The sequence below is a fragment of the Rhinopithecus roxellana genome, chromosome 11, assembly GCF_007565055.1.
Source record: "Rhinopithecus roxellana isolate Shanxi Qingling chromosome 11, ASM756505v1, whole genome shotgun sequence".
Lineage (NCBI taxonomy): Eukaryota > Metazoa > Chordata > Mammalia > Primates > Cercopithecidae > Rhinopithecus > Rhinopithecus roxellana.
The window spans coordinates 25,753,385-25,775,718 of NC_044559.1; the positions used below are offsets into that span (position 1 = coordinate 25,753,385).

General features: G+C 49.1%; 1 protein-coding gene across 1 annotated transcript in view; it reads left to right on the plus strand.

Annotated features, from left to right (window-relative positions):
• Positions 1-18,796, plus strand: part of LOC115900300 (ankyrin repeat and SOCS box protein 13-like) — a 25,322-nt gene extending 6,526 nt beyond the window's left edge. The window contains exons 2-7 of the mRNA XM_030940141.1: positions 5,198-5,338; positions 5,570-5,754; positions 7,219-7,369; positions 9,479-9,613; positions 15,725-15,916; positions 16,832-18,796. Coding sequence (XP_030796001.1) covers positions 5,198-5,338; positions 5,570-5,754; positions 7,219-7,369; positions 9,479-9,613; positions 15,725-15,916; positions 16,832-16,959 — 932 coding nt within the window. The 3' untranslated portion in view covers positions 16,960-18,796. The remainder of the gene's footprint in view (positions 1-5,197; positions 5,339-5,569; positions 5,755-7,218; positions 7,370-9,478; positions 9,614-15,724; positions 15,917-16,831) is intronic.
• Positions 18,797-22,334: the final 3,538 nt, after the last annotated feature.

Below are 22,334 nucleotides of genomic sequence, written 5' to 3' on the forward strand. Positions count from 1 at the left end.
AAAAGTGCTGGGATTACAGGTGCGAGCCACTGCGCCTGGCCAGAAATGGCGTGTTTATTTATTTATTTATTTATTATTTTTGAGACAGTCTCACTCTGTTACCCAGGCCAGAGTGCAGTGGTGTGATCTTAGCTCACTGCAACCTCCTGTCTCCTGGGTTCAAGCGATTCTCGTGCCTCAGCCTCTGAGTAGCTGGGACTACTGACACACCATGGATTACAGCCACGACGCCTGGCTAATTTTTGTATTCTTAGGAGAGATGGGGTTTCACCATGTTGGCTGTGCTGGTATTGAACTCCTAACCTCAAGTGATCTGCCCACCTCAGCCTCCCAAAGTGCTGGGATTACAGGCGTGAGCCACCGTGCCTGGCCTAGAAATGGCTGGTTTGACTCAGGATAATGTCCTTAAGGTTCATCCATGTTGTAGCATGGGACAGGATTTCCTTCGTTCCCAACACTGAATAATAGTCCACCGGACACTTGGATTATTGACGATAATGCTGCTATGATTGTGGGTGTACAAATGAATCTCTCTTCAAGACCCTGCTTTCAATTCTTCTGGAGGTATGCCCAGCAGTGGAGTTGCTGGATCATGTGATATCCTATGTTTCATTTTTTAGGAACTGCCATATAGTCTTCCACAGTGGCTGGACCGTTTTACATTCCCATCATCAGTGCATAAGGCCACCCACTTTCTCCACATTCTCGCCAACACGTATTTGTTTTTTTTTTTGATAATCCTAACAGGTGTGAGGTAGTATCTCATTGTGGTTTTGATTTGCATTTCTTTAGTGATTAGTGATGTTGAATACCTTTTTTTATGTTCGTGGCCATGTGTATTCTCTTTAGAGAAATGTCTGTTCAACTCATTTGCCTATTTTTAAACCTGGTTATTTGTGTTTTTTTTTTGTTTTTTTTTTGTTTTTTTTGTTTTTTTTTGAGTTGCAGGAGTTCTTTATATATCCTGGACTAACCCCTCATCAGGTATATGGCTTGCAAATATTTTCTCCCATTCTGTGGGTTGCCATTTCACTCTGATTGTGCCCTTAGATGCACAGAAGTTTCTTTTTTCTTTTTTTCTTATCATGTCTGCTGATAATTTTTGCCCTTAATTGCTGCTGGTAAGACCATAGCAGCTGATGTAATTCACTAGAAATAAGTTGCATTTCCTTTATAGACTAGTGATACAGAGAAATAAAATTAGATTTTCTTTTAAAAATTTTATGTCCAGTTGTAACTGAACCCAGATTTGGCTGCTTACTGTTTAAAAGCCAAACACGAGAGACAAGAGTTGGTGGCAGGTTTATTTAGAGAGCCTGCAAACCAGGAAGATGGTAGACAAGTGTGTAAAGTGCCATCTAAGTCAGTACAGGTTTCGGGTTCTTAATTATGTTGAGAGCAGTGGGAAGAGGAGGCTGTTGGAATGAAGAGGTAACTGAGGACCGCTGACATCTGGGCACCAGCGAGGGTCCGAGGTTGGGAACGTCTTTGTCCTTGATCACATCACAGTGTTCCTATAAATCTTTAACAAAACATAGCTAGTTGTTTACGTGCTTTCCTTTTAATCCCAGAGTTAATTTCAAAACTACACAATTGCCCTTTTTGCGTATTATCTCAATGCTCTAAAATTATCCTAGCCTCTGTGTAAGAATGGATAAAGGCCCCTTAAACAAAAATGTTAGTTCTTTTGCTGTTTCGCTACTATGGACTTTTTTAAAATTTTTTATTTTTTTATTATTTTTTTCTCGAGACAGAGTCTTGCTCTGTCACCCAGGCTGGAGTGCAGTGGCGTGATCTCGGCTCACTGCAACCTCCACCTCCTGGGTTCAAGCAATTCTGCTGCCTCAGCCTCCCGAGTAGTTGGGATTACAGGTGCATGCCACCACACCTGGCTAATTTTTTGTATTTTTAGTAGAGACGGGGTTTCACCATGTTGGCCAGGCTGGTCTTGAACTCCTGACCTCGTGATCCACCCACCTCGGCCTCCCAAAGTGCTGGGATTACAGGGGTGAACCATCTTGCCCGGCCAGACTTTATAATTGGTTTTAGTAACTCCTTTCATTCATTTACTCATCCACTCACCCACTGAGCAACCACGTGGATACCAGCATCTTCGTGGACAGTGCCAGGTTCTAGGGTACAAAGGTGAATAAGCGGTGCCCAAGATAGACCTGGTTGCAGCTCTGCGGCCTCTGTGAACTTCCCTGGCCATCCCTGGGCACTCGGGCTCTTGCTTCTGATCCGTCACCAGACATGATCGCAGTTGTCATGTTGTGAATTATCTGCACACGTGTTCCCTGGTCCCTGCCTGTGAGCTGTCTGTTGCTGCATCTTAGTCATCTTTGTGTGTGGCAGAGGAAGACGCTAAATCCACCTGGACATCTTGTGAATGGAGGCACTTCGGGAACGTGCCTTCTCTGCTCAGGTGGCCTCCTGAGATGCATTTTCCTTTTTTGCTGCAAGACCTAGGCCTCACCCTGCCTTCCTCTTCTTTTTCAAGTGGCCGCCTCTCCTTCTACCCTTGGGATTTTGCTCCCTGCGGGTTGATTTTAAAGTGACACTAAACCACTTCTCACTAACCCCAGGAGGTCAGTGGGTTACTGTTCATTACAACTGGTTGGGCTGAGGGCCACCTGGAGACGGTTAGTCAAATGGAAGCTTGACTTTTACATTTTGTGGGGATTGAATCTTCCTTTGTGGTTCAGTTCTCCCTAGTCCCCACGTCCACTGACATAGGGTCACCCAGGCTCTTTGGCTGTGGACAAGACAGATAGGTACAATTGGAGGCGAAAATACTATAAACAGCTGGGCGCGGTGGCTCACACCTGTAATCTCAGCACTTTGGGAGGCCGAGGTGGGTGAATCATGAAGTCAGGAGTTCGAGACCAGCCTGGCCAACATGGTGAAACCTCGTCTCTACTAAAAATACAAAAAATTACCTGGGCATGGTGGCACGTGCCTGTAATCTCAGCTACTCGGTAGGCTGAGGCAGGAGAATCGCTTGAACCCGGGAGGCAGAGGTTGCAGTGAGCTGAGATTGCGCCACTGCACTCTAGCCCGGGTGACAGTGCGAGACTCCGTCTCAAAAAAAAAAACAAAAGAAACCACACAAAAATACTACAAACAGACAACATTTATTGAGCACTGATTCGGTGCCAGGCCCCACCCTTTAAGTACATCTACCTATTTCAATTCATTGAATGTTCATAGACCATGTTCATAGACCACCTATGAAAAAAAATAATTGTTATCGCAACTTACAGGTAAAGCAACTGACATTCGGGGAAGTTGTGTTTTGGGTAAGCTGATAAAAGGCTGAGCTGAGTTTCCACCAAGCAGTTCTGTGCAGTTGTGGCTCCAGGGAACTCTTAACCCTGGTCTCAGTGCCAAAGGCAGAGGTGGGGGAGGGTGGCAATGTGGGAATCTCTAAGAGCAGACAGAGTCATCAGCACTAACTGATGAGGCTGCCCACCTGCAGAGGAAATTCGATGCAGATACCTTCTTTTTTTTTTTTTTTTTTAGACAGAGTTTTGCTCTTGTTGCCTAGGCTATAGTGCAGTGGCGTGATCTGGGCTCACTGTAACCTCCACCTCCTGGGTTCAAGCGATTCTCCTGCCTCAGCCTCCCAAGTAGCTGGGATTACAGGCATGCAACACTATGCCCGGCTAATTTTTAAAAATATTTTTAGTAGAGATGGGATTTCACCATCTTGGCCAGGCCGGTTTCGAACTCCTGACCTCAAGTGATCCGCCTGCCTTAGCCTCCCAAAGTGGTGAGATGACAAGCGTGAGCCACAGCACCTGGCCCAGATACACTTTTTTACTTTGTAAAAGTAAGATCTGGGGAAGATCCAGGTGATAGGAAGGTTTCCCAGGGACATGTCAGAATAGTAAGAGGAAACTGTTGATTGAGAAGAGGTGTGTGATGTGATCTTGTCTGCTCGAAGCTGGGGAGTTGATGGTAAGGATATGTCAGCTTTTATCTAGCGCTGTTGTCATTTATGACATTTTAAAGTGTCTAGAAGACTTCTCTGTGTCTGAGATGGGTGCTGAGAAAACATAGGCGTGTGTGGTTTCTGCATCTGGGGAGTTTACGGTCTGTACTAGTTAGTGAGCTTTTGTCTGCACTTGGGTTAGACAATAAAGAAATGTGACAAAGCCCACCCATTGGCTTGGCTCCAGGCACTTGATGGTCCTTGACTCGTCCTCCAGGTTCCAGTCCTTTCCCGGCTTTGCCATTCCTGTAGGTCCTGTCTTCAGGCAGGTAGCCAGATGGCTTAGCAGATTCAAGTTCACATCCAGGCAGTATCCAGAGAAGGAAGGGAGACAGCCTTCTCCTCGAGCTCTTTCTTGGGAGTGAACAGAATATGGAAGCTTGGAGGCCTCTTCACAGACTCTCCCTCACCTCTCCTTAGCTAGAGTTGGGTTGGACGCTGTATGGGAAATAGGATCACTATGATTGATTGAGACTGAAAAAAAAAAAAAAAAGAAAAAGAAAAACCCAGTTAACATCATCCTTAAAGGTGAATGACTAAATGCTCTCCCCTGAGACTAGAAACAAGACAAAGATGTTGGCTCTCACCCCTTCTGTTCCACATTGCACTGCAAGTCCTAGCCAGATCCATTCAACAAGAAAAAGAAATAAAAGGCCGGGCGTGGTGGCTCACGCCTGTAATCCCAGCACTTTGGGAGGCTGAGGCGGGTAGATCACCTGAGGTCAGGAGTTTGAGACCATCCTGGCCAACATGGTGAAGCCCCATCTCTACTAAAAATACAGAAATTAGCTGGGTGTGATGGTGTGTGCCTGTAATCCCAGCTACTTGGGAGACTGAGGCAGGAGAATTGCTTGAACCCGGGAGGCGGAGGTTTCAGTGAGCCGAGATCACACCATTGCACTCCAGCCTGGGTAACACAGTGAGACTCCATCTCATAAATAAATAAATAAATAAATAAATGGCATCCACATTAGAAAGGAAGAAGTTAAATGATCTTTTTGCAGATGACATGACCTTGTATATAGACAAGCCTGAGGACGCCACTAAAGTGGAGTGATTAAAGCATGGATTCTGAAGGCAGTCGAGTGCAGGAGACACTGTAAATGCAGTGGTCTGAGCGTGTGTGTGTGAGCTTTGTGGGAAGTGTTTCCCCGGGAAGTTGTTTTACCTGGGCCCACCTGGAGGATGTAAATGTTTCACTAGGAAATTGCCGAGTGGACAGTTGGCAGAGGGCAAAGGTGGGCGTGTTAGCAGAGAAGGATGTGGAACTGCAGGGGAGTGGTGAGCACCTGTGCCTGCAGAGCGGGTTTATGCTGGGGCAGTGGTGGGAGGTGGACCGTGGAGGTGAGCGGCGTCCACAGGATGGAGCCCCTTGTAGGCCTTGCCCAGGAGCTTGGACTCCAGCCTTCAGGCGGGGGAGGGAGGGTGCCTCAGGGATCTTTATAGAAGTGCTGGGACAATTGCATGATCACGGATGGTGCCTTGGTGGCATCAGGGGCCCTGGAGTCTTAACGTGTGCTCATTTGTTCTGGATGGAAGTGGCAGGGTCTTAGCATGAGGTCCCTTCCTTTCCAGGTTTCTGGGTGGAACGGACCCCTGTGCATGAGGCAGCCCAGCGGGGTGAGAGCCTGCAGCTGCAACAGAGAGAGAGTGGCGCCTGTGTGAACCAGGTCACTGTGGACTCCATCACGCCCCTGCATGCGGCCAGTCTGCAGGGCCAGGTGCGGTGCGTGCAGCTGCTGCTGGCAGCTGGGGCCCAGGTGAGTGGCCCATCAGGGCAGATCCCCAGACTGGCTGCAGCTGCCAGAATGGAGAAGGTTGACTCAGGAGAACTTGGGAAAGAGGGGAGGGTGGGGGCTGCACTGTGTCCACTGCACACAGGTACCAGGAAGCCTATGGCTGAGAAGTGCTTGTGGACCTGGCTGTTAGGAGGTCCCGGTGGTGGAAGAAAGGGCGACCTGAGCAAATTGATGGTGGGAGTGCCAGCCCTGTGGTGGGCAGGAGCCAGCAGGCTGGCCACAGTCTAGATACAGGCTCTCTCAGGGGTGGCCAGGCCTGGGCACAGAGCTGCTGCCTGGGCCCAAAGAGCAGGGTTCAGGCTTTAGGATGACTCAGTGGGATGCTGGCCTGCCAGCTCTCCAAAAAAAGGAACAAAAACAAAACTCTGTATTGCTGCTTTCCCTGGTGTAAATGTTCCCACCCTGGCTAGTGTTAAGCCACCGGGGGTTTCTGATCAGCAGAATTCCTGGCACATTGGCAGCCAGCTCTCCTGAGCTGGCAAACAGTGGCCCGGCACACCCCTGGCCAATGTACTAGGGACACAAGGAACTGGTCTCAGAGTTCAAGGGGTGGGGAAAAAGGGAAGACGGTGTACTGTTTATTCTTCCCATAAAGCTTGGAATGGAACCCGTGTCAGTGTGTACCCAAATAGAATTTGAATTTGGACAAATGCTAAATAAAATTTGCCAATTTGGGGAGTTGCCTTTATCCTGGCCTCTGACTTTCTCACTAGGGGAGGCATGGTAAGCTGTCTCAGGGATTCCTTCCATTGAGGTTAGAGGTTTTCGTTGTTTTTTGAGACAAGATCTTACTCTGTCGCCTAAGCTGGAATGCAGTGACGTGCTGGAATGGTGACGTGATCAAAACTCACTGCAGCCTCGTCCTCCTTGACTCAAGTGATCCTTCCACCTCAGCCTCCCGGGTAGCTGGGACTATAGGTGCACGCCACCACACCCAGCTAATTTTTGTATTTTTTGTAGAGACAGGGTTTTGCCATGTTGCCCAGGCTGGTCTCGAACTCCTGAGCTCAAGTGACCCTCCTCGCCTTCCAAAGTGCCAGGGTTACAGGTGTGAGCCACTGTGCCCAGCTGAAGTTAGAGTTTTTAAAACTCATGTTTAAAGCCTACCTCTCCCAGCTTGCAGCCTAGGGTTCCCCTGTCCTGCTCTGTGCTTAGTAGGTGTTTGGGGTAGGGGTGGTGAGGGGGCGGCTGAGCTTATCCTGCCCGAGAGAAAAGAATCCTGAACGAGATGACTTTTGTACTCAGGAGGCTATGGGTGCTCCCCAGCTACATGCTGTCTCTTTCGGTGTTCTCGCCTAGCACATAATAGCAAAGCAAACTGGTGCTTCTAAGAAGCATCTTAGCAAAGATGAACCTGCAGCAGGGTGGGAAAGCGGGTTGCGTGGGTTTCTCTGCCCTTTGACACTTGTTTCTTCCTTCCATGAGGTGGATGCTCGCAACATCGACGGCAGCACCCCGCTCTGCGACGCCTGCGCCTCGGGCAGCATCGAGTGTGTGAAGCTCTTGCTGTCCTACGGGGCCAAGGTCAACCCTCCTTTGTACACAGCATCCCCCCTGCACGAGGCCTGCATGAGCGGTGAGTTGGCAGATGACTGGGCTGGCCCAGTTGGGCCCTGGAAGTTTCCTCCTTTCTGGGATTAAAGGACTTTGGGAAGGAAGGAGAGCAGACGAATTGGGAGCCCCTTGGCAGGTGAAGGAGAGTTCTGAGTCTGTTTCTGGCTCTTGGTGGCTCAGCTGCAGAGATTCTAAGCTTTCCCTCCTTGAGGTCTTCCTCCGGGGCTGGGGCGGGTGACTCTACGGTAGGATTCTGTGTCCAAGCCAGGGCTCCTCGGGCCCCTCCACATTAGCACCAGGGCCTGGGGCACTCTGCAGAGGCTTACCTGGGCTTTGCTATAGTGTGCTCTGCAGGTCCCTGATTGAGATGGGAGAGGACAGAGAAACGTGTCCCAACAGCCTGGGCCAGGAGGCTGTGTGCGGTGCTCTCAAAACAGAGTGCTGGTCCTGCAGGCTCAGTGAGCAGGTGGGACTTCAGCTGCCCTCCGAGAAGGCGCATTGCAGATGCTGGGAAGATAAAAGGGCACCCCGAGCCTGGGGGACATTCCTTGTCCTGTCTTGCTGCATTAGAAGCTCCCAGTAGAGCAGAGAGGACTGGAATTTAGGGTGAGACCAGCTGGTGGGAAGATGTTTAAATGACAAAGGAGTTTGGATTCTACTCTTTTGAGCAGAGGCTGCAAACCGTGGCTTATATCTTGACTGGCCAGCATGGCCTTTCTCTTTGGATGCACGTCTGGGGTGCAGCGTATGGGGTATGTGCCCTTCCACGGTGCCTGCAGAGCCACGGCTGCCTGTGGCTCACCCCTGATTCCTGCTCTCAGGTCTTTCCATGTCTACAGGCCATGGGGACAGCTCCATGGAGCTCTTGAAGGTTTCTGAGCAGATGTTGAGGGCCAGTAAAACAGAAGTTGGGGAAGGTTCATTTAGTGGCCCTCTATGTGCAGACAGATGGAGGTGGCAGTGGTGGTCGGGGTCTCCTAGAAGCAGAGGAATGAGTTGGGGACCATCGCTGGGATCAAGGTGGCCAGTGCTCAGAGTAGGCTGGTGCAGTGGGATGGGTTCATTTAGAAGGTTTGGGGAGGAATCCGTAGGATTTGGTATGAAGGGGAGGCTCAAGAAGTCAGAAATGGGTCAGGTTTGAGTCAGGAGCAGGGACCCCAGGAAAGGGAGAGGGCTCTGGAGTGGGAGACACTAGCTAGTGGCCAGCACACGGCTCTGGGGCTGGGTGTGAGGCTGGTGGGGAAAATCAGGGAGCTGCCAACAGTGAAGAGGTAATTGAGTGACAGGAAAGGATGGAGCCTAGACGGAATGTGCAGGGGCGGGACGGTGGGGGGCCTGGAACCACGCTCCAAATCCACATTACAGACCCAGGAAGAGGAGCTGCTTAAGAGGCAGGAGAGGCCAGGTGCTGTGGCTCATGCCCTTGGTAATCCTAGCACTTTGGGAGCCTGAGGTGGGTGGATCACCTGAGGTCAGGAGTTTGAGATCAGCCTGACCAATATGGTGAAACCCCATCTCTACTAAAAATACAAAAAAATTAGCCAGGCGTGGTGGTGCACGCCTGTAGTTCCAGCTATCTGGGAGGCTGAGGTGGGAGAATTGCTTGAATCCGGGAGGTGGAGGTTGTAGTGAGCTGAGATTGCACCACCGCATTCCATCCTGGGCAACAGAATGAGACTGTCTAAAAAAAAAAAAAAAAAAAAGAGGCAGGAGAGGCGGCTGCCGTGGGGCACAGGAGGATGACCTGCCTAAGAAAGTCTGGGGGGTTTCCTGGGAGACTGGGCTCAGTGCTGACAGCTGCAGGTAGACAGGGGACAGGAGGGCAGCGGGAGTTTTCCCTGGCCCATTCTAGGTGGTGCCCCACGTCTCCTGTTCTCACAGCAATAGGCCGGCCAGGCCCGTTTCTCCCACTGCTGTGAGCCCTCCCCTCCTCAGGGGGGCGCAGAGCCGTGTCCTGGCTTCCTGAGGGCCATGCGGGGCATGAACTCCTCCCTAGGTTGGGATGCAGGCCTGCCTGGCTTCCCTGCCCTGCACCAGGGATGGAGGCTGCTGCAGCTGCCGCGTCTGCGTGCTTGTTGTCTCCGGTGTCCGTATTCAAGGACATCGTCCCCCCTTTTCCATTTCTCTTAAGGGAGTTCCGAATGTGTGAGGCTTCTTATTGATGTCGGGGCCAATCTGGAAGCGCACGATTGCCATTTTGGGACCCCTCTGCACGTTGCCTGTGCCCGGGAGCATCTGGACTGTGTGAAAGTGCTGCTCAATGCAGGTGAGTGGGTGTTTACCTGCGTGGGTATTTATCTGAGTGGGTGTTTACCCGCGCGAGTGTTTACCTGAGTGGGTGTTTACCTGCGTGGGTGTTTATGTGAGTGGGTGTTTACCTGTATGGGTGTTACCTGCAGAGTGGGTATTTACGGATTTACATGAGAAGCTTGCCTGAATGGGTATATACTTGCAAGGCTGTTCACCTAAGCAGGTGTTTACTTGCAAGGGTATTTACCTGAACAGTATTTACTGTGCCTAGCAGAGAGCTGGGTAGAGGAGTCAGAGGGACCAGGGTTGGAGGCTGGCTCTCCTGCTTGCCAGCTGAGACCTCGGGCCTCAGTTTATGTATCTGTAACACTGGAAGAATCTATGCTGCAGGTTGCTGGGAGAACTGGGGATATTTCCCCGGTGCCTGGTATGTCCTAGTAGGTACTCAACAAATGCCAATGATTATTTCTAGAGATCACAGGCCACTGTCTCCACAGCTGCCTGGTGAGGTTACTGCCTGAATCCAAGAGAGAAGGGGATGTAATGGGAAGTGGAGTCGGCAACGTTTAGGAGAATATGGAGCATTTGGAATCCAGCCTGTTGTCAGGTGTTCGAAAAGACTCAGAATCGAGATTCCCAAGGAGGGAAAAAAATCAAAACCAAAAAGACCCGACCAATTGAGGATTAGGCTCAGGACCTGTTTATACCAAAAGTTTTAGCCAAAGTGACTTGGCACAGGGTTTTTATCATTAAGCCAACTTAATGTTGTTGAGGGAAAATTTTAGTTTCATCATCTCATCCAAATTCTGGGTGTGGTGTAGGATAAAAACAAAACTGTTCAGGATGGCTGGGCACTGTGGCTCACAGCTGTAGTCTCAGCACTTTGGGAGGCTGAGGCGGGAGGATTGCTTGAGCCCAGGAGTTTGGGCCAGCCTGGGAGACATAGCAAGACCCCATCTCTTAACAACAAGAACAAACCTGTTCGGGAACAGGAAGATCATGAATTCCCCCCGATGACAGCCATTTGAGCTTAGTTATATGTAGTTTTCTGTTGGAGAATCTTACTCACTTTCATGTGCCACTTTAAGTCTTCTTAGTGGAAAAGATTCATTTTGTATAGGAACAGTTGTTGGGGTACTTTTAATTTTTTATACACTGTCTTAAAAATATCTCCATTGGAAGCAGGCGTTAAGTGTTTCCAGCCGAGCTGTCCTCTGGCAGCTGGATCAGTTTCTATGAACACAGGGCAGTGTATTCGTATCAAGCCTTCATGAGCTCAGTACACATGAGTTCCATTTTTACTTTAGTTCCGTTTGGTGTGGTTGTAGGGAAAGGGATCAACTTAGTGTTTAAAGCAAACATCCTTTCTGTATCAGTTAGGACTTCATGTCACTTGGATGCCTTTGCGAGTAACAGGAGGCCACTTCTACCTGGTAAACAATGGCGGGCATTTCTAGTTCAGGTGACTTCAGGGCTGAGACGCAGAGCAGGTTTAGGGACGGCTGGACCGGAGGTTCCGTGGTGTCACCCAGTTTCTTTGAATGTTGCGATTCTGCTTTCCTCAGTGTTGGCTTTATCCTAAGCCTCCGGCTTCCCTGAGCAAGATCACACGGGGCTGCAGTGGCTTCAGGCCTACACGCCAGATGTTTCCCATTTTAAGCCTTCTGGAGACTCTTTCAGAGGAGTGGAAAATCCCTTTTCACACACCCCTCCCCAGCCCCTTTGCCCAAACTTTGCCAAATTCTGATGGGCTGAAGCCTGGGTCATTAGAACCAATTACTGTGGTCAGGGGAGAGGGCTTGGACCAGGCGGGGCCCACACTGGAGCTGAAGTCAGGTCTGCTCCCACCTCCCCCACATTACCGGGTGGCAGCACAGTCGGGGGTGGGGGCTGGAAAGGAAGGGGCAGCTGTGATGCCCACTGTCGCCCTAAAGCGGGGTTCCCACAGCTCTCCCCGGAGTTTGCATGCCCCCCGGGGAGTGGGGAAGCCTCCCCACTGTGACTGTCGGTGTTGGCTCGATGCTGTGGGTGGAGTCCAGCCATCAGCTCATGTGGGATTCCTGATTCACATCCCACTCTCTGGTGGTCTCCTCTAGCACCCCTTGTGAGAGCAGGTGGATCATCATCTTCTTAGAAACCATTTTGTCATTGTGGAAATTTTCAAACACACAGAGAAGAGAGAAACAACAGCACCCCCTACGTCCTCGCAAACGGATTTTTTTAAAGTAATGATTCTGAACTTTTGGGGTCGGGTCACAGATCCTTCGGGAAACCAAAGGAAAGCCAGGGACTGTGTCTCTAGAAAAACAGAAGAGTGGAAAGTCCCTTTTCCCGCACCCCTCCCCAGTCCCTTTGCCCAAACTTTGCCCAATTCTGATTGGCTCAAACCTGGGTCATTTGAACCAGTTACTGTGGAGAGGGGAGAGGGATGGAACCAGTCGGGGCCCACATGATTGCAGGTGCTTTCGTGTGCGGTTTGAGAGCTGAACTGTGAGGCAGCCACGTTGCACCCCAGGGGGGACATAGAGACCGTTGTTCTTGTTCTTTGTAGGCGGTGAGGCGGGTCCAGGAACCAGATTGTATTTGCAAAGGAGGAGGGCTGGGGAGGGTGAAAGTCCGGTTATGATGGTGAAGTAATTTTTAATCTAATGGCTGACAGTGAATATTGAACTCTGCCAGGAGTGTTCAGAAGCTGCTCCCTGAGGACGGTCCTGCCTACACCTTTGTTCTTGGCACTGGTCCTGGCACAATTAAAAAAATTTTTAAAAAATTGTTCTTTAATTTTTTTTAAATTTTCAATTATAAATTTTTAAAATTTAATTGCCATTATTATTTCTTTTTATTTCTCTTGTTGCAGCAAGCACCTATTGAGCTATTTGTGTTTATGTTCCAGGATTGTGCCAGTCCTGGTGTGCTAAGGTCTTAGAAGGTCCCTTCACATCGCTGGCCATGGGTTCTCTGAATCCACTTTAATCCTATTTGGCATTGAAAGCAGGATTTTGGTAACGAGCCTGTGTTGATCCCTTTTCTCTGAAGCATGAAGTTCAGAGCTTTTAGTTCCCTAGTTGTTTCCTGGCTCCCTGTTTTTGTCTTTGTCTCTCTCTGTCTCTGTCTCTGCCTCTGTCTCTGTCTCTGCCTCTGTCTCAGTCTTTCTCATGTCTCTCAGTTTAAGGAATGTTACCATCCTTGCTTCACACAAAATTACTTTCTTTCCCTTTCCCACCCTCTCTCTTCCTTCTTTCCTCTGTATCTGTTCCCTTCTTTCTTTCTTTTTTTTTTTTGAGACGGAGTCTCATTCTGTCACCCAGGCCGGAGTGCAGTGGTGTAATCTCCACTCACTGCAGCCTCCAACTGCCAGGTTCAAGCGATTCTCATGCCTCAGTCTCCTGAGTAGCTGGGATTATAGATGTGCACCATCACGCCCAGCTAATTTTTGGATTTTTAGTAGAGACGAGGTTTCACCATATTGGCTGGGCTGGTCTTGAACTCCTGACCTCAGGTGATCTGCCCGCCTCAGGCTCCCAAAGTGTGGGGATTACAGGCATGAGCCACCGTGCCTGGTCCTGTTTTCCTCTTTCTAATGAGTACCTGTATGTGTTCTCTCTCTCACTATGGGCCTCACTCTGTCATCCAGGCTGGAGTGCAGCGGTACAATCACAGCTTGCTGCAGCCTCAACCTCCTGGCCTCCAGTGATCCTCCTACCTCAGCCTCCAGAGTAGGTGGGACTACAGGTGTGTGCCATCACGCCTGGATAATTCTTTAAGTTTTTTGTAGAACTAGGGTCTCACTAGGTTGCCCAGGCTGGTCTCAATTTCCTGGGCCCAAGAGATCCGCCCGCCTCAGCTTCCCAAAGTGCTAAGATTACAGGCGTGAGCCATGCGCCTGGCCGAGGCACATATTTTTAATGGACATAGTTGTTCGGGTTTCATCTGTCACTCTCTTTTTGCTCACTCAGTGCTATCCTTTCAGGATCCATCCAAGTTGCCGCCTGCCTTCCTGGCCTGGTGTTTCCTTTCAATCCCTTATTCACGATTTCATTTCCTTTCTTATTCACCTTCCTTCCCTTCCACCCAATCAAATGATGCCAAACACGCATTTTGAAAAGATGTACATTGGGAAGGCCCGCCTCTCTGCAAGAGCCCCTGGCCAAGGCCTCGTGTGTGGAGCACAGCAGGGAGCATGATTTTTAGAGCTCTTTCCAGCCATGGTTTTCTCCCTGATCGTGAGAGAGTAGCTGTGCCTCCCTTGGGCCTCTTTCTCTGTTTTTTTTTTTTCTTTTGTTAAAATAGAGACCATCTGTTTCTCTCTCAATTGGCAAGAATATTGCCAGAATTAATGACATGAGAGAAAGCTACTGGAACTGTAGATTCTGTGGATGGTACAATTTGTTTTTCATTACAAGTGTACTTGTAATGTTTAGTGTTAACATGTACTTTATATTATGATTGCAACATGATACTGGAGGAAAACCCCTTGTGTGAAAGAGGTTGAATTGTGGGAAAAATATTTCTTTAATCTATTGCTTTGAAATATTATTATCTTTTTTTGCAGTACATTTCTGCCAAATTCAGGACCTAGGTAATTTAGCATTTTTCCTGGTTGAGAGATCCTTTCCTGTCCTAACTTCTGAGTTTTGGCTGCGGGAAGCGGAAAGAACTTTCTTTACTTATGTCATCACTTTGGAGGGCTGGATCACTCCACGAATGCTGTTATGAGCATGGTTCTTATGTGCTTTTAGGGGATTCAAATATTTTAAAGCAGAAAGCAGGATTTTTCAGATAGTTTTTGAGCAGAGGAACTAGAAAATGGAATAGCATTCCACCTCTCAACTCCTCTTTTGACCCTCTGAAATTGTTGGTAAGTGATGGCGAGCTAGTAATCTGATTGCTTTAAAATCCCACTTTTGATAATATTTTACAGTTGTGGTTTGAATCTGTCATTTGGCGGATTATTTGACTGATGCTGTGCGATTTGCTTGACTTCTTTAAAATACTTCTCTTTCATTCGTTTTCTCTTACAACCTCCTTTGTTACTTGAGGAACAGACTTCGAAGAAAATGGCATTTTCTTTCAAAAGAATTCTGAAACCCTGGGGGATTCCATTGTATCGGATTAGTGATGGCTGTGCCCTAAGAATGATGTGTTACAAAAATCAGATTTTTATCAAAATCTTTTTTTAATGCATTGAAAAATGCCATATTTGACCAGGTGGTGGTGGCTCATGCCTGTAGCCAGGAGTTCCAGACCAACCTGGCCAACAGGGCGAAACCCCGTCTCTACAAAAAATAGAAAAATTAGCTGGGCATGGTGGTGTACCTGTAATCCCAGCAACTTGGGAGGTTGAGGCAGGAGAATCGCTTGAACCCTGGAGGTTGCAGTGAGGCGAGATTGTGCCACTGCACTCCAGCCTGGGCGACAGAGTGAGACTCTGTCTCAAAAAAACAAAACCAGCCATATTTAGCTACTAATTCTTTGCATCTTTCTGAATGTCTACTCTTTAAAAAAAAATTTTTTTTTTCACTTTTAATCAGCTTGATGAATGTCTGCTGTTATCATGAGAAAGTTGAGGAGTGCAGAGCTAAATCTCTTCTCTGAATTGCCTACTGTTTTGGGTACATTATCTGTTTTCCTTTTGTAAAAGACTATGCATTGTTAAGGAACATTCACTCTTTCATTCAACCAGTATTTCTGGAGCCTCCCTCCTGCGCCCACAAGAGGAAGAAGTAGTGTGTGTCTGTGCTCGAGGACAGGTGGGAGTGCTTGAGTAGCTCTGGTTTGAGCTTCCAGAAATCTCAGGACCCCTGAAGGCAGATTGATAGGGCATTAGAACGGTTGTTTAACTCAGGACGTTTTTCGTTTTGTTTTTCTTCTTTTCGGTTCTATTTCCAGTTATTTCTTTATTATTGCTGCCTACCTTTATCTCTCTTTTCATGAGGGGGGACAATGAGTAATTCCTGCTTTTGGATGTGAAAAACAGTTTTGAAAGCTACGGTAGAGTCTGTCCTGATTTTGTCTTCTGGGTGGGGATTGCTTCTGCCACCGTGCTGTGTGAAGAAACGGATGTGATTGTCCCCCTGACTTCAACTTCTCTTCTTGGTGAAATCTATTCTGCACTCTTGACCTCCAGGGGCCAACGTGAATGCGGCAAAGCTTCATGAGACGGCCCTTCACCACGCGGCCAAGGTCAAGAATGTTGACCTCATCGAGATGCTTATCGAGTTTGGTGGCAACATCTACGCCCGGGACAACCGTGGGAAGAAGCCGTCTGACTACACGTGGAGCAGCAGCGCTCCCGCCAAGTGCCTCGAGTACTATGAAAGTGAGGCGCCCCACTGAGCCCGACCTATCCCCTCCAGCCTTCAGCCTGGACCCCTGATATGCCGGCTCCCTGCGGGCTTCCATTGAGAGCTAGGCTGTTAGTCCTGGCTCCTGTCCTCTGCACTAGGACAGACCCTTAGGCACTTTGCGGGGGCTGTTTGTGCTGCTGCCCCAGCTCTCCCTGGGTTCCCTGTGGCCCGTGGCCTGGAGCAGCAGAAGCTGTGGCTGACACCTGCTCAGGCACCAGACCTGTGCCTCCTGTGCTGGACATTTGACAGATGAGCCTCCTAGCTGCAGATATAGTTGTTTGATGACAAATTTGGGTGCTGAAATATAATGCCGTGGCTCAAAAAACCAAAACCATGGTTTTGAAAAGGTGCGGTGGCTCACACCTGTAATCCCAGCACTTTGGGAGGCTGAGGCGGCAGATCACCTGAGTTCAGCAGTTTCAGACCAGCCTGGCCAACTTGGTGACACTCTGTCTCTACTAAAAATAGAAAAATTAGGCGGGCATGGTGGTGGGTGCCTGTAATCCCAGCTACTTGGGAGATTGAGGCAGGTGAATTGCTTGAATGCAGGAGGTGGAGGTTGCAGTGAGCCGAGATTGCGCCACTGCACTCCAGCCTGGGCGACAGAGCAAGACTCTGTCTCAAAACAAAAAACAAAAAAACCTTAAAACCAAAAAAAACCCCACATCCCACAAAAGGCAATCCCAGTGGACATCACGCCCCGAATTTCATTTCCTGGGCTCCCTTCCTCAGGTTCCTGGCTGTCCTTCCAGAGAAGGCCTGCAGGACACATCCCGGTTCCAGGAGAAACGGAGGCGTTTTCGATTCTGTCTGAGTTTGTATTCGGTTGCAGGTGTTGTGCTCCTTCCTGAAATTAACCTCATATCCTTCCTTGCTCCCTTTTTCAGAGACACCTCTGACTTTGTCACAACTCTGCAGGGTGAGCTTGAGGAAGGCCACTGGTGTCCGAGGGCTGGAGAAGATCGCCAAGTTAAACATCCCACCCCGGCTCATCGATTACCTCTCCTACAACTGAGTTGCACGCGGGGTCCGGACCGTGACTGCTCCCGTTGTGCCCAGCATTGCCTGGGTGAGGGCTCTGCCTGTTCCTTTGAAGCAACGTGATTGCTGTAGATAGAGCAACGCTCCTCCGAGTCCCTTCCTGCGATGCTGTGTAGGCTTCTCTTCTGGATCCTGGATAATGTTTCCAAGGTGTTGGGAAGGCCTGCGTCTCAGGTCACAGTTGTGGGTGTGACCCTGCACTGTTCTACGGAACTTACCTCCTCACTGGGCGTGGGCCAGTTTTCCTCTTTTACGGACCGTCCTCAAAGGCACTCTCAGGACAGATGGCGTGGGGAGCACAGAGGAGGCTGGCAGAGCTGAGGACTCGGGGCATTGTTGCTAGTTCCCACTCTCCTGGGCAGCCGGCCATAGATGCACAGGTCCCAGGTGCAGGCCACCACCTCCGGGTTGGCACCAGGACTGCCCGCGGTGCTCATAGGGAACGGCTGGGCCCACGGAAGGTCAGGCTGGGATGTGGCCTGGGACCACTGCTCTGCCGGCTGCTGTGTGGATGCTCTTCCTGGAGCACTTTCCAAAGCATCCCCCAGCCCCAAGCCTGGGCGCATCCATCGCTCAGGGGCTTTCTACGGGTGTTTGTAGGGGAAGGCCCTGGCTTTGTATACCCCACAGGTAGCACTGAGTTTCTTAGGAAATTCGTCTTCAGTATTAGGTCTTGAACTCTTGTAAAAAGTTTATGTGTAGGATAAAAACCTTTTAGAGGACACGTAGGTGGTACCACTAAGGTTTTGCTAATGAGCCATTCAGACCCACAGCAGTGTGAAGGTGCGTCAAGGTGTCTATTCTCGTAGCTCCGCATTCTCAGTGCAAAGGGCTGTTTGGAGACTCTGTGGGAATTGCTTTTCATCTGTTTCTATGGTTGTCAAATGAATTCTTCACCCACCCTGCAGTTTGTGAACTTCTTGAAGCTATCAAATTAGTAAGAGAGGCTGCCCACACCCGGGAGGCACCATCACCCACTTATTATTTGGTTCTGCGGATACTCCTGGAACATCTGTCACATCCAGCATTGTCCCAGTGCTTTGAGTTGGACGGGAATGGGACTCTGCAGCCAAGGCGGGATAAGAAAATCTCACAATTCCATCCTGCACTGATAGAAACAGGTCGGTCTGCATTATAAGCCATTGGTGGAGCATTCAGTAGCCTATTCAGACTGCATGGGCCGGCCTAGGAGTCTTTGTCTTCATAAATTTTAAGAACCCCGCCCACAACAGGGAGTTAAACTGGGAGGACCTTTGTATGATTAGTTCAGGGATGTGTGGTTTCTGGGGCAATGGAGGACGGGTCAGGCCTGTCCTGGAGACAGTGTGCCCAGAAAAGGGAACGTGGTACTCACTGGATGCACCCAGGCCGGCCCGAACCTCCCGCCATGGACAGTGCGGGACAGAGTGAGCCTGAGCTGCCCAAGGCAATGCCCTTTGTGCTGTATGACTGGAGGCCTCTCCGCGTGGGTACTTGGGGGTGGGGCCACAAATCTGGTGAAAAACTTCATACTGGCCGCCGTGGGGTTTCTCTTCTCCAGCGTTCCAGCCGTTGTCATGGCGGGTCTTCGTCTTAAACTGAGAAGAAGAGCATTCCTGTTTGATCACCGCCTTAGATACCAGTTCTGGATCAGTCAGTGTTTCTGCATGGAATAACAACCATTAAAAAAAAGTATTGGGTTCTGCCCTTTCATCTTTGTAAGCGATTCTTGCCTCTAGCAATGACACCGGGTGATGTCTCACAGTAGAGCACTTAGCGCAGAATCAGGTCCCCATGGCTGTTGCTCAATAAAATTGGTGGAATAAAGTGCATCCCTGTGTTCACACGGCCCTTTTCTGATGGGGCAAAAACACCAAGATGGGCACATCCCGTGTGGATGGAGGGGGTGGCTCTCGTCTTGCCATGTCGCGGGTCGGTTGGCAGCGCTGTGCTTGCCAGGGAGCCACACCTTGCCATCTCTTCCCCAGGTCTCCTGGGGCCGACGTCAGCACCCCCCTTATGTGGACTTTTCTTGGGGGAGACAGACACTGCTCACGGGACCAGGTGACTGGGATTTTGGATCCTCCCCCGCCCTTATGCAGGACTGTGACTGTAGACAGGTTTGTCTGCTTCTCTACTCTGCGTTGTTCTGGAAAGCTGCAAAACCGGGATATCGGGTCAGACTTGGAGCACTGAAGGGGTCTTGATGACCAACCACTGAGCCAAACCCCTCACCTCAGGGGGACGAGATGGGTCCCCATTAGCCTCAGGTGTTTTTTTTTTTTTTTTTTTTGAGATGGAGTCTCGCTCTGTCGCCCAGGCTGGAGTGCAGTGGCGCAATCTCAGCTCACTGCAAGCTCCATCTCCCGGGTTCACACCATTCTCCTGCCTCAGCCTCCTGAGTAGCTGGGACTACAGGTGCCCGCCACCACGCCTGGCTAATTTATTTATTTATTCTGTATTTTTAGTAGAGACGGGGTTTCACCGTGTTAGCCAGGATGGTCTCAATCTCCTGACCTCGTGATCCACCCATCTTGGCTTCCTAAAGTGCTGGGATTACAGGTGTGAGCCACCACGCCCAGCCGCCTCAGGTTTTATGAGTCTGAAATTAAATGATTGAAAGATGCCTTGGCTGGGTGGGGTGGCTTAACGTCTATAATCTCAGCACTTTGGGGAGCCAAGGTAGGTGGATCACTTGAGGCCAGGAGTTTGAGACCAGCTTGGCCAAGATGGTGAAACCCTGTCTCTACTAAAAATACAAAAATAAGCCAGGCTGGGGGTGCATGCTTGTAATCCCAGCTACTCAGCAGGCCGAGGCAGGAGAATCACTTGAACTCAGAGACGGAGGTTGCAGTGAACCGAGATCGCACCACTGCACTCCAGCCTGGGAGACAGAGTGAGACTCTATCCCCACGAAGAAGAAAAAAAAAGATGCCTTGAAAAACGTAAAGTGGTCCCTAAATATGAAAGTGACATCTACTGTTGTGTGGTTTTGTTGGTATCTGTAGGTCTTGCAGCTGTGTGAACTATTCCCACTTTAAGACCATACCATCTATTTCAGGAGTCAGGCAGTCATAAGACTTCTCAGTTTACATTTTGAAATGCGTGTGCAGTGGACAGATTTGGAGCAGACATTTGCAACATATATAACAAGTAATTGGCAAGCAAAATATGTAAAGATCTTATTATAGATTATTAAGAAAATGGGCCAGGTGCTGTGGCTTGTGCCTGTCATCCTAGCACTTTGGGAGGCTAAGGCAGGAGGATTGAGCTTAGGAGTTTGAGACAAGCTTGGGCAGCCTAATGAGACCCCATTTCTACAAAAAAAGAAAAAGATAACCTAATAGAAAAAAACCCGAATGAGACCCCATTTCTACACACACACAAAAAGATAACCTAATAGAAGAAAACTGGGCAAAGAATAAGAACAGGGCTTTATAAAAGAGGGATCTTGAAATGTCCACTCACAGGAAAGGATGCTCAGAAGTGATCAGGGAAATTCAAATTAATGTTTAATTCAACCAAGTGATTAGCATTGAATGCTGCCATGGAGACAGTCATTGAAAGGTCTGAGTTTCACAGTGTTGATGGGTGGGCCATATGGGCAAATGGAAACGCACAGGCTGCCAGTGGGGACTACGCTGATGATGGGTCTGATTTGGAGAGCTATTGGCTGATACTAATGCAATTAAAAACATGCGTACCCCTTGTCCCCAGTAATTCTACTTTATATAAATACACCCTAAAGAAACTCTCGGGGCCAGGCGCGGTGGCTCAAGCCTGTAATCCCAGCACTTTGGGAGGCCGAGACGGGCAGATCACGAGGTTAGGAGATCAAGACCATCCTGGCTAACACGGTGAAACCCCGTCTCTACTAAAAAATACAAACAACTAGCCGGGCGAGGTGGCGGGTGCCTGTAGTCCCAGCTACTCGGGAGGCTGAGGCAGGAGAATGGCGTAAACCCGGGAGGCGGAGCTTGCAGTGAGCTGAGATCCGGCCACTGCACTCCAGCCTGGGCAACAGAGCGAGACTCCGTCTCAAAAACAAAACAAAACAAAACAAACAAACAAAAAACTCATGCAGTATCACAAGGAGACATATATGAGGTTGTTTACTGCAGCAATACCTGTAATAGTGAAAGACCCCACCAGTAAGGAATAAGATGTAGAATATCATATACATCTTAGTTATCATACCTACACTCGATAAACATTAAGATGGATTAGAATTACATGTTTTAACACAAATAGATCTAAAAAATATGATGGTCGATCAAACAATTGCCAAACCTTTTCTGTGTATGGTATGAATCAATTTGTATGATTTTTTAAAAAAGCTCATCTAAGAATTCATATGTATGCAGTAAATACATAAAATCGTGGAAACCACACACTGGTGTCATGGGGATACCTGTGGGGGGATAGGAACACAGGGAACTTCAGCTCTGTTGTATTCCATTTCTTAAAAAATGATATTGGCCAGGCAGGGTGGCTCATGCCTGCAATCCCGGCACTTTGGGAGGCTAAGGTGGGAGGATTACTTGAGCTCAGAAGTTCGAGACCAGCCTCAGCAACAAAGTGAGACCCCATCTCTCTAAAACAAATAAAAAAGGAAATGATATGAAGCACATGATAGAATACTACTATTTGCTCATGTTGGGGGACGTGGGGCAAATAGAAATATGGGTGTTACTCTCCATGTGTTTTGATGTTTAATTTTTTCTTAATAAAAAGTGAATGCATAGAGGAGCAACAAAGGGCAAAAATGTGTAACCATTATAAACTGGGTTCTGCTTAAAAACACCTTTCAGTTTCCCGTTGGCCACAAGGGCATGGTTGTGGTTATAGGAGCTTGTATTCCACAGTGGGTGTTGACACCTTTTTTGGAACGACACTGTCAGATAAACTAGATATGCAAAGCCCTGGGTCCTGATATTTGTCTCACAGAGCCGACCCTCATCTCCTCTGCAGGAAAGTGCTGGATAAAATGCGTTTCACTGATTAGCCTTGCCTGCGCTGGCATGGCTCGCTCCCTAGACGATGGTGGGTCTTCTAGGTCTGGCTCTGGACAAAGTCCCTGGCATCAAACCCTCCCCTTTGGAGAGATCATAATTGAGGGACCATTTCACAGTAAGAAAATGCAGCTGCACCCTCTGTCCTCAGCCCTTGGAGCGGGGGTGCTGCCCACCTTCTGCAGGTATGAGGCATCGGGAAGTGAGGGAGACAGCAAGAGGCCCCTGCGGGACCCCCAGTGGGATCTCTTGCTCAGCTCTGGGCTCCCCATGGTCTTCCAGGGAGGGAGTCGAATCTCATCCACTCCTGGACCACAGCAGTGCTCCCCATGGTATCCCATCTGTGCTACCAGGTGAC